General features: G+C 38.1%; 1 protein-coding gene across 1 annotated transcript in view; it reads left to right on the forward strand.

Annotated features, from left to right (window-relative positions):
- The window catches only part of VMP1 (vacuole membrane protein 1), a 187,775-nt gene that overhangs the window by 122,019 nt on the left and 45,652 nt on the right, over positions 1-20,104 (forward strand). Inside the window, exon 7 of the mRNA XM_082245795.1 lies at positions 16,852-16,932. Within this exon, the coding sequence (XP_082101921.1) occupies positions 16,852-16,932 (81 nt within the window). The remainder of the gene's footprint in view (positions 1-16,851; positions 16,933-20,104) is intronic.

Here is a 20,104-nt window from a genome sequence, read left to right on the forward strand (position 1 = left end):
CCATGCAATTGCAAAATTAAAGGAGATGTAAAGTCAGGAAGGTTTTTTATCTTATTGCATTCTATGCATTAAGATAAAAAGCCTTCAGTGTGTAGCAGCCTCTCCAGCACCCCTAATACTTACCTGTGCCCCCTCTCTGTCCAGCGATTTTCACGAGTCCCTTGGCCGTCCTTGGACTCTCCCCTTGATTGGCTGAGATATTGCCACGGCGCCATGGGCTCCCGCAGCTATTATTTAAAGTCAGTGAGCCAATCAGGAGAGAGAGGGGGCGGGGCCGAACGAAGGACATACGGAGCTGCAGCTCGGCTCAGGTGCTCCCATAACAGGTTGCTTGCTGTCGGGGCACTCGATAGGAGGAAAGGCCCAGTAGAAGAAAAGAGGAGGATCCGGGCTACTTTCTGCACAACCAACTGCACAGAGGAAGTAAGTATAGCATGTTTGTTATTTTATTTGTATTTTTTTAAAACAAGACTTTACAGTCACTTTGAGTAACGTGTGCTGTGGTTAAAGTATAACTAAGGCCCCTTTTACACGGTCAAACCATCAATTGCCCTCTATGGAGCCATGAATGTAAATGGACATGTGACATCTGTTTACACCTGCCGGCATCCAATCCGATCCTATCCGCTAAAAACAGACTGATGGTGAATCCATTCCCCATCCGTCCGGCGGATCGGATGACAGTCGGATGTTTACACCTTTTACATTTGACCGCCCATAGAGGAAAGGAGACTGTGTTTATGTCCATTCTGCATAAGCGGAGCGGGACACGGACCTGTCATCCGCCTACTCAGCGGAGATCGGCGGACAGATCACCCGCTGAGCAGCCTGATCCACTGCCCAAGTCCGCCCATGTGAAAGAGCCCTGAAGGAAAATGGATAGAGCAAAGAAGGACTAAAACACCTGTCAGATGGTTATTGCTGTCTGTCTCTCCCTCAGTTATCACTGAGAGTGAAAAAAAGCTCTTCTTGCAGTATTTTTTATTGGTCAAACAGTTGACTGCATACAGCAATATCTCCACCCAAAAGCCAGCCTTCCTTGATACATTTCACCACTCCTGGTCTGCTCACAAGGATAGGGGCCCCTATTCCCTATACTTCATTTATTATAATTTTTATAGTTTTTTATTGTAGGGGCCCATTGGTTACCACCGTGTAAGGCTGGCTATACATTATACAATTATCTTGTACAATTTTCCTTTAGATTTACCAAAATCATATAATATGAGGTAAAACCTAAACACTTTTTCAATTTGTATGCAATCAGGCCGGCCCTTGTACTACATCAGTCATGTCCAGAGATGTATAGTAACTAAGTAGAACTACTTCACTACTGTACTTAAGTACCGAAAGGCAGTATCTGTACTTTCCTGGAGTAGAATTTTTTTTCTCCTACTTCTACTTTTACTTCACTACATTTTTTCAATGATTTCAATACTTCTACTCCGATATTTTTTTTTTGTGCTGCATAGTTACTCATTACTATTATAAAAATTACCACTGCCAGAACAGTAGATGGCAGGTTTCATGAAGCTCAAAACGTGTATTATCAGCGCATTAGAAAATAAATGCTACTGTATGTATAAATAAAAGCTGCATTTGAAATAATAAAAGACAATATGATGTTCAAACTTTTGACTTCTTTCTTTAATAACTACATAACACAGTACTTGTACTTTTACTTTCAGTACTTGAGTAGCAATTTTTTTTCAAAACTACTGGTACTTTTACTTTCAGTACTTGAGTAGCAAAATTAAAAAAAAAACTACTTGCAATACTTAAGTACAAAAAATGTTGAATACGTTAGTACTTCTTTTTTTTTTTTTTGGTAAAAAATTATATCACATTTATTGATACATATAAGGGTAATCATGATGTAATACACGTATAGGCTGAGATGATATGGTATTAAATAAATAGCAAAGTACATAGTTATACATCCCAACAAAGGCAATCTCAAAAGAACCAGCATAACAATGAGACAGTAGTAACAGAGTAATAAAATGACATCATAACATCCATAGACTGACGCGTTTCGTGGACTACATTCGCCACTTCTTCAGAGTCGGTGTATGATCATATCTATAAAAGTAAATAAGTATATGCGTATAGGTACACCGTACCAGATGGCAACCTGGAAACTGGGGGAGAAGGGGAGAAAGGGGGGACAGGAAACAGAGTCCCCACGATCCCAAAACCCACACGGCAGCCCCAACAGCAACTGGTCCCGGAGGCGGGGGCATCGACCCAGACGTCTCCCCCGGGAGCCGAGGGCACGCGGGGCCCACGGGCGAGGCGAAGGCGTCACACACAGAAAAGGACACGAGCAAGTCCCGCCGAAATGCCGCAGGGCAAGCAGAGTACATCCAAATAGAGTAAACAATAACAATGACAATGGCAAACAGCTGCATTGCATACAGAAGACGCAGCACCACCGAACCGACATGCACGGCGAGGGGAAAGCGACAAGGCGACGTGGGCACAAGGGATGAGCCGGGCGGAGTGGGGGGGCGCGACAAGGAAGTGAACTGCCGAGGAACAACAAGTCGATCGCAAACATGGCAAGAGCACCACCGAGCAGCCAGAGCGCGTCCACACAGAATGAGCAAAAACATTGGCAGTCGCAAGCAAGCATGAACTACACAGAGGTCACAATGCCACTCAAATAGCATGCATAGTAATTCCATATCTGCATGACCATATACCATGCAGAGGCCACGATGCCACTCAACGACATGCACGGCAAGGGAAACCGACAAGGCAACGTGAACCCGAGAAATCAACGAACGAATTGAAGTGGGGGCGAACACACGGCAAAGTGGGCCAACCAAGCAAAAAGAAATACTTTAGTACTTCTACTCAAGTCACTTTTTGATCGAGCACTTCCACTTCTACTCAAGTCACTTTTTGATCGAGCACTTGTACTTTTACTCAAGTATGGGTTTCGAGTACTTTATACAACTCTGGTCATGTCCAAGGTCTGGCATGTGGGCCAGTTGTTGCCCGTCCTTTAGTTTAATACGGCCCAAGACACAGCTAACTTTTGTCAATGCCTTTCTCTCTAAAACTCCTCACATCCCCACCCCAATGCCGATGCAATGGCTCTATCTGCCCGGCGCCGCCCACGACTGCGCAGGAGTGCGGAATGAATATGAAAATTGCATGCCTTCTCTCCTTCACCGCACACAGCCACCTGTAGGAGCCGACCGAGGATCTTGTGGAGCTGACCGAGGAGGTGTCACTCCTGCAATCCTACTGCCTGGTTCTGTAAGTGTATTCATAAAGCACTGATGCTTATTATTTCCCATGTGTGTGTGTGTGTATGTATGTATATGTATGCGTGTGTGTGTGTGTATGTGTATGTATAATTTTAATGGTTCAAATGTCAGGCAAAATGGTCGGCCCTCACGCATGTTCACTTCATCAAATCTGGCCCTCTTTGAAAAAATTTGGACACCACTGTACTACATAGTTGAAGGTAAATCTAAAAGAAATTGATTGAGAAAATTGTATACAGTAATCCCCCGCTCCATCGCGGTTCAGTTTTTGCGGTCCCGGTAATTCGCGTTTTTTTTTTTGTATTTTTATGTTATTTTACTATATAAATCATTAAAAATTAAATATTTTTGTGTTTTCCATAGCTCTTGCTATGTCTCTTAGTATCTTTTATGTGTTTAAATGAGTTTCTATTGTTTTAAAAGTGTGTTTAAAGACCTTAAAATGCTTTTACACGTACAGTGACAGTAAAAAAAACATGCCTACAATGCATTTTAATAGGGTTTTTCTATTTCACGGAATTTCACTTTTCGCGGCTGGGTCCGGAACTTAACCCCCGCAATGGAGGGGGGTTTACTGTAATGTATGGCCAGCTTAATATGAAATTACAGGTGAGCAACATGCTAATTTTCGCACTCATGACCTACAGTTCACTGATGGTAAGAATGGGATTTCATCACCATTTGTACTGAGGAATAGATATAGAAATTAGTGGTTTAAGGATTATAAAATGCATATGTTGGTTAATTTGCCTGTTTTGCTTTCGCACTTCTTGCCCGATCATGTATATGTTCCTTTTAATCTATATATGTGTCATGCTTTATATTTTATTCATTCAGTCTTTGTATTGTTTTTATCACTGGGTTATCCTTAAAAAGACAAAAAAGGGCCTTCCAGCTGCTCTTCCGCCTCTGTGACCTCTGCAGCCTATCACTGCTGTAGAAGAAATATTGTACAGTTTGGCTGAAGCTCAACAATTCTTTCCTGTTATGGTGCCCAAATCCCTTCCTTCATCCTGAATATTTTATTGCGTCTGGGCAGTTGGTCACTTGTTCAGGAACAGGTGTGCGATGTTTGCTGTACTTGCCTTAATTACTATTATTTTTTCAGATTATTGTTGTTGAATTTCATCCATATTTAGTTCATCTAAATACGGTTTATTTTTTAAACATTTCCTTTTCGACAGTGATGTAATTTCAAAGTCCTAGAAGAGGAAGAGTCCTTTGAAGAAGAGTTTTACACTGAATCTTTTTTTTGGAGTGGACTGTTAAACACAGTCACAGGAAAAAATGATTTTGTGAATAAGTTAAATGTCCATCCATACCTTATTATGATATCACGGGTTCACTTGGGTATTCCAGGAGAAGATTCTCCTGACAACCACCTTGCAGCTATTAAAACCTAATGTTTTATGAGCAACTAGGTAACAGAGGATCTCATGTTTCTACTAAGCGGGAATTTTACCATCTAGGGTTTTGGTGTAATTTATTCTCTCTAGTGCCTGCAACTAAAGAGGTCTTGTCAGGAAGATAAAGTGGAAACCGGAGCTCATCCCAAAAGGAGAAGTTCCACTTGTCTGCCTCCTCCCCCCTCCGCTGCCACATTTGGCACCTTTTGGAGGGGAGTGGGTACCTGGTTTCCCACCCAAAGCAGCGAACTCAGCCAGAAGTTCAGCCCCCTTTTTCTTCTCCTGCAGCCTTCCCAACCAGAAAACATTGCACACTTCGTGCATGCCTAGTAGGGAACCGGCTGTGAAGCTACAAAGCCATCTTCTTAGAGATAGCCGCAGCAGCACCCAATAGCCGATACCCAATTTGTTAGAAGCACCCAATAGCCGATTGAAAACACGGCTCGGGTACAGACACTGCTGGATTCAGTATCTGTAGATGCTGGCTTTTCATTTTTTTCGCAGGAGCCTGGTGCTCTTCTTGAGATACCAAAAACTTAGAATGGGCTCCCATAGCTACTTGGCTAGAAATCTTTGGGTAGGTGTTCATATAAGTGTAGCACAATCAGCTCAATAATCTTAATATTACTACATCAAAGTAACATATATCCAAAAAAAAAAAAAAAAAACTTCATTAAATCTCACACAACTTGTGTAAACCACACGTAATGCAAATAAATAATGTGAAAGGGATCCACTGCTGTGCACACTGCAAAGAAGTGACAGTTCAGGTTTATTCTTCCACTGTGTTCGGTGCCCACCACCTCCAGATAAAGTGCCTGCTCACCTCCAATATATGACCGCAATACAGAGTCATCCAGACTCTAATGTACTCCACTCAGGATAACGGCAGACCAGTCCTCCTACTCATACTCCTGAATCAGAAAACTTTCATTCTTGGTACTTATTTCAAAGCAAATCATGTCATCGGAAAAGATAGAGAAACCGTAGTGCTCTCCATTTCCAAAATATTTATTAAAACCACACATAGATAAAAAAATAAAACACTCACAATGATATATAAAGAGTGTGATCACCACAGTGATCAAAATGGCTACTTCTGACATCTCAAGCAAAGACTCCTACCACCCCTACGTGTTACGCCCCCCCTCCTCTGGGCTTCTTCAGCAAGTGCTCTGTATCCAGGAGCATCTCACAGAACTTATTTTGGATTGCAGCAGCCACAAAATATTATGTGATGGTGTAATTGTGTTCCAGTGATGACTCCAGCAAAAGATCTTTCTTTAGGCCAACATGGCCTTCAGGCACACAACCTTACACAAAGCAAAACAGAACACAGCAAGGTTATTAGGTAAGACATCATTGCACTTATATCTCTATAAAGCTTCTATCCATTACTGGTAATATTAGTGTAGTAGTACAGTCACTTTTGCATTGTTTAAAACAACAATTTCATTTTTATTTGGGTAGTGTCATATCCCTTTTTTTAGGTGTAGTTCATGGTAATTTCTGAAATGATATTCCATTTCTTTTTAACACTTAGGCCAGCCATAGATGGAGCAATTTTCTTTCCTGCATCCATGGGTTGCAGGAAGGAAAATAGTCTGATTCCCTCATCAGCACAGTCAGTGTTGATGGGGGAATCCCTCCCACACAGCCATTGTGTTCCCCTAGCTGGGAGGAGAACACTGTGATTATTGTTAGCAGCTATAAGAGCTGTTAACAAAAATTGCATGTAAAATCTGACAGGCTGGTTGTACCCAAGTTAATTGATCAATCAATTTGGGTACACTCAGCCTGCCCATACATGGTTTAAATCTCGTCCGGTTCCTGCTGTATCGGCCGAGATTCGAACCGTCTATGGCCGGCTTTACTCGCTGTTGTGCAGGGTAGGCAAAGTACTGCATTTTTTTTCTTCTGTAAATTGGTTATAGGAAAGCAGATTTACACCTTTCACTGTCTTGAGGACATGCCATAAGCCACAAGCCAATTTGACCTGTATTTTTCACAAAATCTATCTTTAGCAGTGGATTCTTTTTATTTCTTTTGCTCAGTACTGGAGTTCACGGCTGCTGCAGTACTTCGTAACTTATAAACCTGAAGTGATCTCTAGTAATTTAAGTCTGTTTCATGCTCACATCCTGCAATCAGGAACATTTTATTCCACTGAGCTAATCATTCTCTATGCAATGGAGGCAGCAGACAACATTTTACTGCTTGACCACAGACAGCTTTTATCCAGCAGGCATGTTTGATTCCATTGTGCTGTCTTGGGGAAGGCAGTAGAAATGAAATATTGTCCATTTCATTTTTTGAATACTTGGAGCATTTGTATAAGGGAAAGTATTTTCGTAAGCCCTGGTAACTTGGAGTTTAACCATTAGAAGCAATTTCCCATAAATGTAGTGGTGAAATGAGTTTAAGGGGAAAAAAAAAAACTACTATTTGTATTTTCTAATTTTCTTTAGTAGCAGTTTGTGGTTTAAACCACCACTTCTTATAAAAGATCTTTGTACATATGAACAGACCAGCCTCACACGGCACGATACGGTCATTTCTCAGAACACTTATTTTATCAGCCAGAATTTTGGCTGATTTCTGGTTTGAAAATTTAAGCTCCTTTTCAGGAAACCTAACCATTGGTTTTCTTACGTCATAGCTGTATGTTTATGCATTTTTTTTTTTACTGTTAGGCAATGGGGAAGTTGAAAAGAAACAGACTAATCTTTCAAACAAAGGATTTTTTCCCACTGTTATCTGTAAACTCTTGGGCACCATGGTTCCTCCAAGGTCATTTTTTTATGGTCGTTTTATGCATAACGTATAGAATAATATAAAATACAGTTTGACCTTTTCAGTCCAAACTGTGTGTCTACATGTAATATTTACACTACCTCAGTTGGGTTGCTAGTTCACTGTTGCAAAGCCTTTGGCATCCGGGGAAGGTCTAATAGCTTAGATGGACTGAGTGTCAAGGTTGGTCCTTAAGACATCACTCTTTATAGGTAATTACAGTTTGTTGCTGGACCTTGCCTTGTTACCAGGAGCTACAAGTTATTTTTACAATATTTTGGAAAGGGTATCATAGAAGCCAGTGTACAATTTTCTAAGTTAAAGTGCTAGTACATCTCTGCAACATTTCCCCATATATTATCCCCATACAAATGCTGCATGTACAAAACAAATATGTGTGTTTCTAACTCTGTTTGGGCTGACAACACAGTTGGGATTTTCTGTACTAGTGTTGTCAACCCTGCCTGCTGGACTGCAGAACTCCACTTATCCTTCCCTCTCTCTGTCCCTTTTCACTTCACATGAGATCTAAGGAGTGCTGGTGTCCACTAATATGGCCAAACAATATCCCTAAGTAACTGAAAAGCTGCAGAAAATGCACATTAACCACTTGACCTCTGGAAGATTTACACCCCCCCCCCCATTTCTGACCAGGCCATTTTTCTGCATTTTTTTAACTGTCAATTGCGCAGTCATGCAACATTGTACACAAACAAAATGTTTGTACTTTTGTTCCCACAAATAGAGCTTTCTTTTGGTGGTATTTGATATCTACAGCATCTTCAAACTACGAAATATTTTTTTTTATTTACTTTTTATTTTTTTTACTAGTAATGGCGGCGATCGTCGACTTATAGTGGAAATGCAATATTGCGGCAGACCGTTAGACACTAACTTACACCTTTGTCACTTTTTTTTGGTGATTAGTGACATTAAAACAGTGATCAGTGTTAAAGATATGCACTGTCCCTGTACTAATGACACTGGCTGGAAAAGGGTAAACATCAGGGGTGATCAAAGGGTTAACGATGTTCCTAGCCATTGTTTTAGTGTACTGTGTTGTCGGTGCTTTTACTAGGGGAAGACATGGATCCATGTCCCTGCTTTGCAGAGACACAGGATCCATGCCTTACCTCCTGTCAGAACGGCGATCTGCCTTGTTTACATAGGCAGACTGCCGTTCTGCCTCTGTGATGGATGATTTGCGGGTGCTGGCAGACATTGAGTTTGCGGTACCTGCAGATCAGCTTTCGCTGTTTATAATCACAGCGGGAGCAGAGCGCCAGTGGTGCGCAGGCGCACTCCCTACCTGGAAGTGTTGGATCACGTACTAAGTACATGATCCAACTCAGCAGTGCCACCTTACTGCCATTTATGTAAGTTATACGGTTGGCAAGTGGTTAATTGCTTTAGAAATTGTTTTACTCTTAGCATTTTTTCAAACATTGCTCAGTGTGCAGTATACCTGTAAGCAAAGAATTCTGCTTGCAAAAATGTAGCTCTGAAAATACCTAATTCTAAAACAATACATTAATACGCATTTAGTAAGCTGTTACCATTCCAGGTAATGTGACCCAGGCTTGCTAACTGTAGCACACTTCCAACACTGACTGATTTTAATTATTTGTTTACCTGAAATGTTCTACTGATTTGAAATTCTGTTTAGTTCCAGAAACATTTTCCTCCAGACCAGTTGTGATTTGTCACCTTCAGTCTGCAACTTTTTTTTTTATTATTTTTTTTATTTTAGTGTTTAGAAGCTATCAAAACATGTTTTAGAAGCTTGAAGTTGGGTTAGAATCTCTGAAGCTTTTTTTTTTTTTGTCTGACATCTATTTGGGAATATTTGTCTTCTGTACATGACAGTTGTCATTTTAAAAAAATCCAAAATGTTAATTTTGGGCCATTGACCAATTGAAATTCAGCTGGTTCAGCATGGACCATTCAAATTTTGACCTCTCTGTTTGAAAGAAGTTGATTATTAGATTGACTTTTGTCAAATGGACATGCTGGAAGACCTTTCTCAATCAGTGGCAGCAGCCACTGATCAGTGCATCCTGACAGCACAGTGGGAACTGTTGTCAGAATACAATGGGAGGGGTTGTAGATAAAGCTGGGGAAGGATTCCTCCATCCTCCTCGTTTGTATAGAAGTAGGAATCTGTTTTTTTGGGGGTTTTTTGTTCCGCCCTCTGACTAAACCCTCCCTCCCCCCCCCAAAAAAAAAAAAGAAAAACACATTATATTCTATGGCCAGCTTACCGTTGTCTGTACATTGTAGAATAAAGCCACTTGAAAACTACTTGCTAGTGGTCTGATATCTTGATCCTAACCCTGCTGTGCTCATTTTGTGAAGTTCTGTGGATAAAGTGCTGTATCTTTTTCATATGGGAGTGGCAGGTTTATAGCACACTAGTAACAGTTAAGCTGGCCAGATATGGATCAAAATTCAGCTGGTTCAGTAGGGTTCAGCCGGTTTAGTCAATCTAATCAATTGACTCAAATAGGTTAGTTGGAAATTATTTCCTTAATTAGGGGCTGCTGCCGCTGATCAGTTTGACCTGACAGTGGAAAGTCCTTGCCGTCAGAATACAATGTTTCAGCTAGGAGGGGTCCCCTTTCCACCTTATCTGTGTGGATGGAGAAAACTTTCTTTTTCGTTTAGCATTCTAGCTGATTGAAAAAATAAAAGATCCATATATGGCCAGGCTTAGTCTGTGTCCTCCGCTGATTGGCCATAGACTAATTGGTAACAGTTAAGCCAGTCATACATGGATTTAAAGTGGTTGTAAAGTCGTAATCATCAATAATTTGAATCCCCGCTGTTATATCAAGATACAAAGTACCGTGTGTCCATTTTTTCCCCAATTCTAATCCTAAATACCTTTTCTCACAGCACCATTGTCCTGTCACGTGTCCTCCTCTGCTCTCCTTCCCTGATCTAAGGAGAGTGGCAGAAGGGGCTGAGATTCCCCTCTGACGTCAGCCAGCCAGCAGAGGGAGATCACGTGACCTTACATTGGTGTTGTGCAAGAAGGTATTTAGGATTAGAATTTTTAAAAAAACAGACACACTGTACTTTGCATATTGATAAAACAGATTGATGTTACTTTCAAGCCACAGGGAATAGCAGCAGAAGGGGAGGGGCGGTGAAGAGATCAGCGCTCATACACAGGCTTCAGGACTAAGCAGCAGGGAGGGAGGTGGGTGAGGGGGAGACTCAGCACAGAGCATGATGACGGAGGCACGTAAACTGACCACAGTATCATGGATCAGCAGCCACAGTATTCAGTACATAGAGGGGAATATAGGAACTGGCAGGATCAACCAGGTATTTTAGATCAAAGTTCTTTTAAGGTATGATCTATAGCAGTGATGGTGAACCTTGGCACCCCAGATGTTTTGGAACTACATTTCCTTTGATGCTCCTGCACTCTGCATTGTAGTTGAGCATCATGGGAAATGTAGTTCATACCTTAAAAGAACAGAAGCTTTTTTTTTTTTCCTTTTAGGGTTACAACTGCTTTAAATTTGTCCAGTTCCTCAAGGACCAGCCAAATTTCAATCCATGTAAGGGCAGAGAGGTTGTACAGAACTTGATCTAAAATCGACTTATGTACAACCGCCCTGTCAGATTTTCCCCACTCGATCAGTGCAAGTGGCACTAATCTGTGTATTCTGAAAGTGGGAAAAGCTCAGTGGGGAGGATTCCCCCATTCACTTTGAATGTGCGGATCGTTCAACCCACTAATTGAAAAAAAAAAAAGATCCATCTATGGACTGCTTTAGTCTATGGGCCATCAGAGTACTGGTAATAGAAAACCACAGTTAATATTTGAAATAAGGGGGTCTGTGGTTTTACATGGTGCAGCATCTTAACAGATACTTTATTGGAGTCTATATGCTCATTTTGTTTGCAATATTTTTAATTACGAATAAATATACAACATATGTATAAATTAAATGTTGCCATGTAAAAAGAAGCTTTATAGTATGGTACTTGACCTATCATTGTCTTTTATTTCAAGGTTCAATTGTAAGCTTCATGCTCTGGTTTGTGGCCGTCATTATAATATTGTAGGAACTTATGCCTGTATGGGTGTGTATATAGTTGAAATTTACATCTCCCTGACTATTGTGCGCCTCGTTGTAGTTGGGTCGAAGAAACCCATGATGGAAAATAGAGTTATATGACAAAGCGAAGAAGAAATTGGGGGGGGGGGGTGTCCATCCAGTCCACTGGATAGCTTGTAGTTTATCATGTTCCAACTTACATTATTCTTTACTAAAGCTAGCCCTAGATGGTTAGTTACAGTATTTTTTATTCAGACAGCAGACTGAAAGAAAAAAAATTAACAAATTCATACATGTAGATGTAGGAATATCCCTACCAGGACATTATATTCTGAGAGCTGCACATGGCACTGTCAGAAAATATTGATCAGCTGATTGGCTGCAGCCAATGATTGAAAAAGGTTTTCCAACATGATCGACTTCTGTCGAGCATGGATGGCCACACACTGATTGAAATTCAGCCAGCTGTATTTCAATCTACCTATGGTCAGCTTAAGTCTAGAGAAATAATAGGCTTTTTCCAATTTTTAGCTAGTTGAGATATTTGGGAATTCCATAACGCCTGTTTATTGAATAACCTTTCTTTTGTGAATTAACATCAGTATGAATTAATGGGTAACCATGTATCCAGAATTTCTGGACCTTCCTGCATTTCTGCCTTGTATGGAACATAATTCCCACTTGCGTGCAGCCCTGTAAACACATGGGAGAGGTTTGCATTGTCATTTTTTTTTTTTTTTCTGGTGGCCACCATGTACCACTACGTCAAGGTCTGTAACCTCACTTAGGAGCTTTCCTCTAAATTCTTGTTTGACAAATATTGAATGCTAGAGTTAAAGGGGACCCCACCTTCATTAGAGATATAGACCAAAATATTCATACAACTTTTTAGTGAAGTGAAGAAAGATTTTAAGAATTTCTGCCAGGTTTTTATTGCTGCCTGGGTCCCCATGAGAAAGATTCTCCTGGCTTCTTGTCTAGGTGAAGAGTGTCACAGAGTAGGATATAGGGAAAAATCTCAGCACTAGGGACACAGCTCCCAGAGATTCTTGCCCTACATTAGTCTATCCAAAAAAATGTTTAAACTTTTGGCCAGAGTTTTGCTTAACTAAGTTAATGGCCTTTAACAAAGTAATATGGATTACCTAATTTAAAAAAAGCTTGATACAAATTTAAAAAAAAAAAGCCTTACTGCTAATCATTTTTTTTGTTAGTATGGATGGAAATTATTACAGTTTTTGTTCTGGTAAGGGGAACCACAGAATTATTAATGTTAAGGTAAGGTGCCGCATAGAACCAGACTTTCTTAGAGATAAAAAAGAAAAAACAGTTCAGCAATCTAAGATTGTGTGGGGGGGAATGGTTATTGAAGGTTGGTTTACAAAATACAAATAGGCTGTTCATTTTTTCCATAGCTTGGAGAATGCAGTATAGCTGAAATCTATCATCCAATCATGTGCAAGAAAAAAACATTTTTTTTTTTTTTTTTTAATTTTTCTTGCATGTGATTGGATATTCTTTGCAAAGTAAAATGTCACCACTTTCACTGAGGTCTGGGGAAAATTCCCTTGCAAAGTGAACAGTTTCTTTGCCATTAGTAAATCAATCCCTATAGGTCAATTTATGTATATAAAAAGAAGTCGAGGTGTCACTGTATAGCTTTGTCTGAATACTTTATATGTTCTAAAAAATCCTGTGAACACTGACCTGTAGATAGTGACCAAGATGGCTATTTTGGCTTAGTAAGCTTATATAAAGCATTGTGTTGGTAATGAGACTTAGAAAAAGACATCACCTTAAAAAAAGTGTCATTTAGGATTTTGAACTTCTGCACCAGAACCAAAAGTAATTGATTATTTTAAATCACTGCACAAGCTGTCTTTTATTTTCATAAAAGTTATTTTTTTTGGTGGTGGTGGTGGGGAGGTTATCAGTTCATGCAGAGTTAAGTGTATGACTAAGGGGTAGAAGTATTTTAGATGCAGCATGAACAAAAAAATAACTTGGTGTCTGCAAAGAAGCGAAATAACGTCTCTGCAAATACGTTGATTATTACATTGACAGGTGAAACATCCTCTTCTTTCTTACTAACTGAATATTTTAACAGACTAGAGGAGTGGTATTTTATTTACTTAGCCTTTTTTTTGTGTGGTTTTTGTTTATTAAATTAGGTTGTTTTAGGAACTTATTCTAATTTCGAGATGTGTTGGTGTTAATTTTTATTTCAATTTAATTATATATGTATATGTAGTATAGGCTACATACATTATTAGCAAATTAACTCACCAACTATCTCCAAAGCTAAAATAATGAGTGACTGGTAAGGGTAAAGAAATAAATTACAAATTAATAATATGTGAAAAAGTATAACAATAAATCTAATTATCATTGTTTCTAAGACTTGGGAATGGCTGTTTTTTTTTTTTTTTTTAGAATAATTATATATTTAGGCTACATTTTGAGCATACTTTGTATCTTTGTTTTAAGTATATCTGAAGCAAGGGTTCTTTTTTATGCCTATTTTTACAAATTTAAAAAAAAAATTGATAAATCAAATGCTTTAGTCAGGTTTGTATTGGTATTGATCATAGTTAAGAAAAATGTTACATGTTTGTGCTTATATCATTTTTAGATTTCTATGTGTAATTTACAAGACACCAATTTTGTGTTTTATACACAAATTACAATTTTTCTTTCATTTTTACCAGTTGACATTGATTTCCTGTAATCAGTCAGTTATATAAAAACTGAAACTCTGTTGCAGGGGTTTTTCCAAATTTCTTACTCAAGGTTATATTCATTTGCACACTCCACCTAAAGGAAACAAAACATGAAAATTATTATAAAACCTAAAGCATTTTCTCAGTCACAATTAGATAAGGCTGTGAGGGTTTATTTTTAAGCTTTTTGATATACATTGCACATAGTTATTTTTAATTTATATAATTTATATAAGGTCATCTGTCCATTGTACTCTTTACTATATCAATGCATATATTGCCTAATATACACTGCACATATTCATTTTTAATTTATACAAGGTGATCTGTGCATTATACTCTTTCCTATATCCATGCATAAATTGCTTATTTTCCAGTATGATAAATAAGCCATCCTTTTTCATTATTATTTTACTGCAAATGTTGTTAGGAATACAGTAAGATGTACTGCTTTTACATGAATTAAAGCTTTTTGTGTTCAAAATTGTGCGGTATGGATGTATTTATTGTACTTACAAAATGTAGCAGATTTAGGACAAAACTGCTTTTTAAAATAACTGATTTAACTTCATCCCAATTTATTGTGCTGTATTATTTGTCTAGTATTATTTTTTTATACAATCTGTTTAAGCAAAAGTAGTGAAACATGTAAGAACTGTAAACCTATCTCACAGAGTGTAATTTAATTCACCAGAAGTGCATGAAAGAGATGTTTAAAATTCTAGCTATAAAAGCAGAGAGAAGTCCCACAAGGATGGGAAAATCTTAAAATATATAAAACAAAATATATATATTTTACATTTAATTAACATCTGCATTATGTTGTTACACCTTATACATACGTATGTTGTTTTCACAGAGCTGCAATTTTCTGATATTTGCTGACAATCTTTTTAAAACATCAAGATTTTTTTTTTGTGCAGACTCCTGTTGTAATGATGTGCATATTTGCAGTATTTATACAGAATATAAATACAGAATCATGCCTCAAACTGTACAGTCATATTAAGATCTTGAACAATTTAGTAATTGTACTTTTGTTATCTTTTTGTCTTTTTTTTTGTCTTTAGCTTTTCAGTAAGTTTCATGTTTGTTCTAAGCATGATTTACAGAAAAAAATATTTACAACCTTATAGCCCAAAAATATAAATATATTATTTTGCTTGCCTATTAATTATATTCCATATGTGGAACTGCACATTTGTTCACATTAGAGTGTCATAAAAAAAACATGCAACAATGCAGTAAGAGGAAAAAAAAAGTGCAAACATATATATGTATCTGCTATATTTATTCCAACATGCTTTTACTGATGATTTTTTTTTTTTTTAAACACACTACTTTTAATTCAAACTTGCTTTATGCGTTTTTACTTCAGCAGTGGATAATTTTACTTGTTTTCTATGTTCCAGTTTATGAATATCTGATCTTTGTAATAATCAACTTAGTGTTAAATGTGTTGGTCCCTTATAAATTAACTGGAATTACTGAATCCAAAAATTGTAACGATAGTTTGTTAACCTTAGTTCTAAATTGTCAAATGGCAATGATACATTGTGTCAACATAAAACGAATTTATGGTGTTAAATCGGAACTGTATATTATGTACACTTTGAATGCAGGCGTTAATGCAGTATTATAAACACAATTAGTGTGTCTATGTTGTAAACAGTTGATAGTTACCAAATCATATGACATAGGAGTCTTCTCTCTCTCTATGTTGTATTTCTCTATGCTCCAGCCTGCTGCTCCACAAACGCTGGCACCATCTCCTATCAAGTGTCATTCTTAGTGTCTTCTTCCTAGATATGCAGGCCAGTCAGTAGATAACACAATGCTGCACCTGCACACATTGAGTTAAAACTATCCCCTCTCCTGCGCACTAAAAATGTAGTTTACTGCATCCAACAAATGTCAGGATGAAGATCCTGCTGCGCGTGCGCAGTATGAAGAGAAAAGGAGTCTATAGATAGACATCAGAATACAGCAGCATTTTTCACTTGATTAAGACACATTTTGTTGATTATTTGCACTTGCATGCCATATTTCCCATAAAAAAATATTTATTAATGTTTAGTTTTAATACATTACCCTAATAAAAAAAAAAAAAAAAAAACATTTGGAAATCTTTTTACAGTCATATAGCTGATGAGCAATATAATGAGTTTCTGATAACTGTAGCAAAATCGGAGATGTGGCCCGTGGCAACCAGCTGGATTCCATCATTCAAAATAAAGAAAATTGATTGATTTCTATGGTCCTTGTTTTGGACAGTCCGTTATTGATATATTCTATAATTGCTGATTTTGTAGTTTTATGGTTCTATTATCCTATCCATTATCATAACTGTGCCCTTCAAATGATAATATAGTTCTGATATATTTGAGTTCCTTTTTTTCAGTAAATGCAACTTTGATTTAATTTTGGCTGCCTGGTTTGAAGTGTTTTTTTATATACAGATCTCCCATATCATGCTTCTTAACTGTATTTTTCATATTGATGTATGTATGCATCATGTCAGACTCTCTAAAATGATATTGAATTTATTTCTGTATTTAACGTTCATTTCTTTACTTTTTAGGACTTTGCATCCCGAGCCAAACTTGCTGTTCAAAACCTGGTGCAGAAAGTAGGATTCTTGGGGATTTTGGCCTGTGCTTCTGTAAGTTTTTTGAGATATATAAATTTATTTATTTTTTTGTTTGTTATGATGTCTATAGAAATAGGATTTCACGTAGGTTGTAACATTACAATTTTGTGTTTAAAGGCAGAGCTTTATCTTATAACTCAGTGGGGTTAACTTACTAAAAACTAGAGAATACTAAATCTGGTGCAACTGTGCATGGTAGCACATGGTAGTACATTGTTCAATTCAGCGTTAAAAAAAAAAAAAAAAAAAACCTAGACGCACTCTAGATGTTTTGCTAACTATCCTAGACTCCTTTCCTCCTGGCAGAAGAGTTTTGGCAGAAAAAAACGCTTGCCGCTTGTAAATGTAGGCGCTTCAGGCGCTTGGGCATTTATTAATTTCATTGGCCAGAATATTAATTTATTTTGGTCATTGAAATTACCTAACGCTCAAGTGTTAAAGGTCCCAGTGCTTAGGCACGTTTAAACGCGTTTCTGCATGTCAAGTGTTTTTTTTTTTTTTTTCTGCTAAACTCTGCTGCTCCTGGACACGCTGGCTGTGGGTTTTTGTTTTTGTCTCTGAACACCTATGTGTGCATAGGCAGATAGGCTAACATGCAGGGGCATTTAGAGGCAGGGGAAAAAAAAAGGCCAAATGCCACTAGAAACAGCAGAGAAAATGTCCAGTGTGTCTGACGCCTTACACTTGCAGACTTATGCTCACTCTTCATATTGCCTTTCTGGGCATCTTTGCACTTCGCACACCCAGGCATCTCATATGAAAGCATTCTCTGAATTAAAGTGTATCTAAATGCAAAAACCTAAAAATTGGGTTTAGAAGAAGAAAAATATACTAGGTGAACTCAGTTCCAAGAATAAAGTGCATTACAGTATTACCAATTATATCCAGTAAGGAGAATTAAATTCAAGCAAAGCTAAAACACAAAATGTACTATATTACAGCTTACCCATTGTTGGATGTTGTGGCTGGATTCGTTTTCTTTTTTCAGGGTTATTTTTCCACCTGGTAATCCTGCAGATACTATGCTTTTTGTCTCTTCATTGTTCCTCTCTATCTGTCACCCTTTTTTTGTTCACCTGGTAATCCTGTCACCCAGGGTGGACTTAAAAAATATCCACTTTTGTTCATCTCCATTATAAGGTTGGTTCATTGAACTAGTAGTTTACACAAGAAAGATAAAGGTGGTTGTGCTCTCATTTTCAGCTCACAGGAATTGACAAGGGTACTGCATTTCTGGCAAGAACAACCAATATTTTCTGTACTTGTGAAAATGTCAGGTAGGCCGTACAGGGCCCCATGATTTATAATGGCAGCCCTGGGTGTAATGACTCCATTGGCTCATGGGACTGCTAAAAAAAAGGTCCTCAAAGTGTATTTCCATGTTTGCAGCCAAATTGTAATGCCCATGTGTTTTCATTGATAAAGCATAAGCTAACAAAATTTCAGCTTACCTTTTCAGATGTTCTGTTCTGTAAATTCCTGCACTGTAAAATCCTACTAGTTTTCTTTGTTTATTAGGGGGGCTGGGCAGTTCTTTTTGCCACAGTTAACCCTGTCTATATTGTACCGGCAGAACTTTTTTTATCAGTCAAAAAGCCAGAGTTGAACACGGTCTGTCCTTATAAAGGGTTAAAAGCTAAGCTTCTTGCATTGTATTTTAATGAAAGGAGATTTGGTCTGTCTTTAGGACAGGCATTGTTCAAAAATCTTTGAAGTCAGCCATAAGGCCTTTTCATGAGAAACATTTAAAAGGTAAGAAATATTTTTTATAAAAAATATTTTTTGGGTATGCTGTGAATGGAAAACATAATATATTGTGGAGTTTTACTTAAAATTTTGGCTGTAAAAGTGGAAATACACTTTAAGTATATGTCTTTTAAACTTCTTTTCTCCAATTCCTAATGAAGTGTGATTCCTATGTAACATATTCAATTATTAATTTTTTGTGTTTTTGTAACTATACTAGATTATATATGTACTGTATATAGTACAGGCCATTTAGCTGACAAATAGTAAAAACAGATGCTAAATCAGTGAAAAATGGATGTAAAGCCGACAGTCTAGTTTGAAGAAACCCACGTAGTCCCAGTTTATAAACTATTTAAGACGGTGAGTGTTGCTTTAGGACCAATGAGTTATAAACTTGTTACGGGTTTTGGCGTTGTTGGTTTTGAGGGATATTTCCACTGTTGATAGAAGTTGTAACTCAACATTTATAGCAGTGGATTATACACTGTTCTATGTAAACAGTAATATTTCATTGATATTAGCTCAAATTCTAAACCACTTTACCAATTTTAAATGTTTCTTTGTTCTTAAAGTGGATGTAAACCTGATTCATGAAATTTGACCTGGGCATAAATATCTGCAGTGTTTTCTTATCTCTCTCCAAAGCCCTAAGCCCCGTAGTTTTCTCCGTTCTTCTGTTATCAGCATGATAGCTTCTAACAAGTCCTCTGTCAACTGAGATAAAACCAGGCTGAATTTTGTGTCGGGGTGGGTGCTCTAAATAGATTAGAAGAGAGCTGGTCTATTCACAGCATATTCCTTCCTTCCTCTGCCTATGAGGAGAGGGTGTGTTTGCTTTTCCTCCAATCAGCTGTCACACAGTGTATACCAACACAACACTCCCAATGCTGAACAGGAAGAGAACATTTCTAACACAATGTGCACATTCTAAAGAATATATAAAGCTAAAGACTGCAGATATGCATGTAAAACGTATGTAGGGAGATTTGTTTAATCTCTGTGTATCATCTGAGGCTGTGGGTAATGTTCGACTGGAAAACCTTGGTCCTGCCATTCATGTGGATGTTACTTTGACATGTACCACCTACCTAAATGTTGTTGCTCACCCCTTCATGGAAACTATATTCACTGATGGCAGTGGCCTTGTTTAGCTGGGCAATGCACCCTGCCACACCAAAGAAATGGTTCAAGAATGGTTTGAGGAACACAACAATTGGTTTGAGGTGTTGACTTGGCCTCCAAATTCTCTAGATCTTAAATCGAATAGGTTGTGCTGGAAAAACAAGTCTGATCCATAGAAGGCCCACTTTGCAACCTACAGGATCTAAAGGATGTGCTGCTGAGGGCGTGGAACCAGATGCCACACCATACCTTCAGAGGTCTAGTGGTGTCAATGCTTGATGGGTCAAGTGACAAAAGGGGGACATGCTCAGTA

This window comes from Pelophylax lessonae, assembly GCF_965119305.1.
Source record: "Pelophylax lessonae genome assembly, chromosome: 2".
In the NCBI taxonomy this organism is placed as follows: Eukaryota; Metazoa; Chordata; class Amphibia; order Anura; family Ranidae; genus Pelophylax; species Pelophylax lessonae.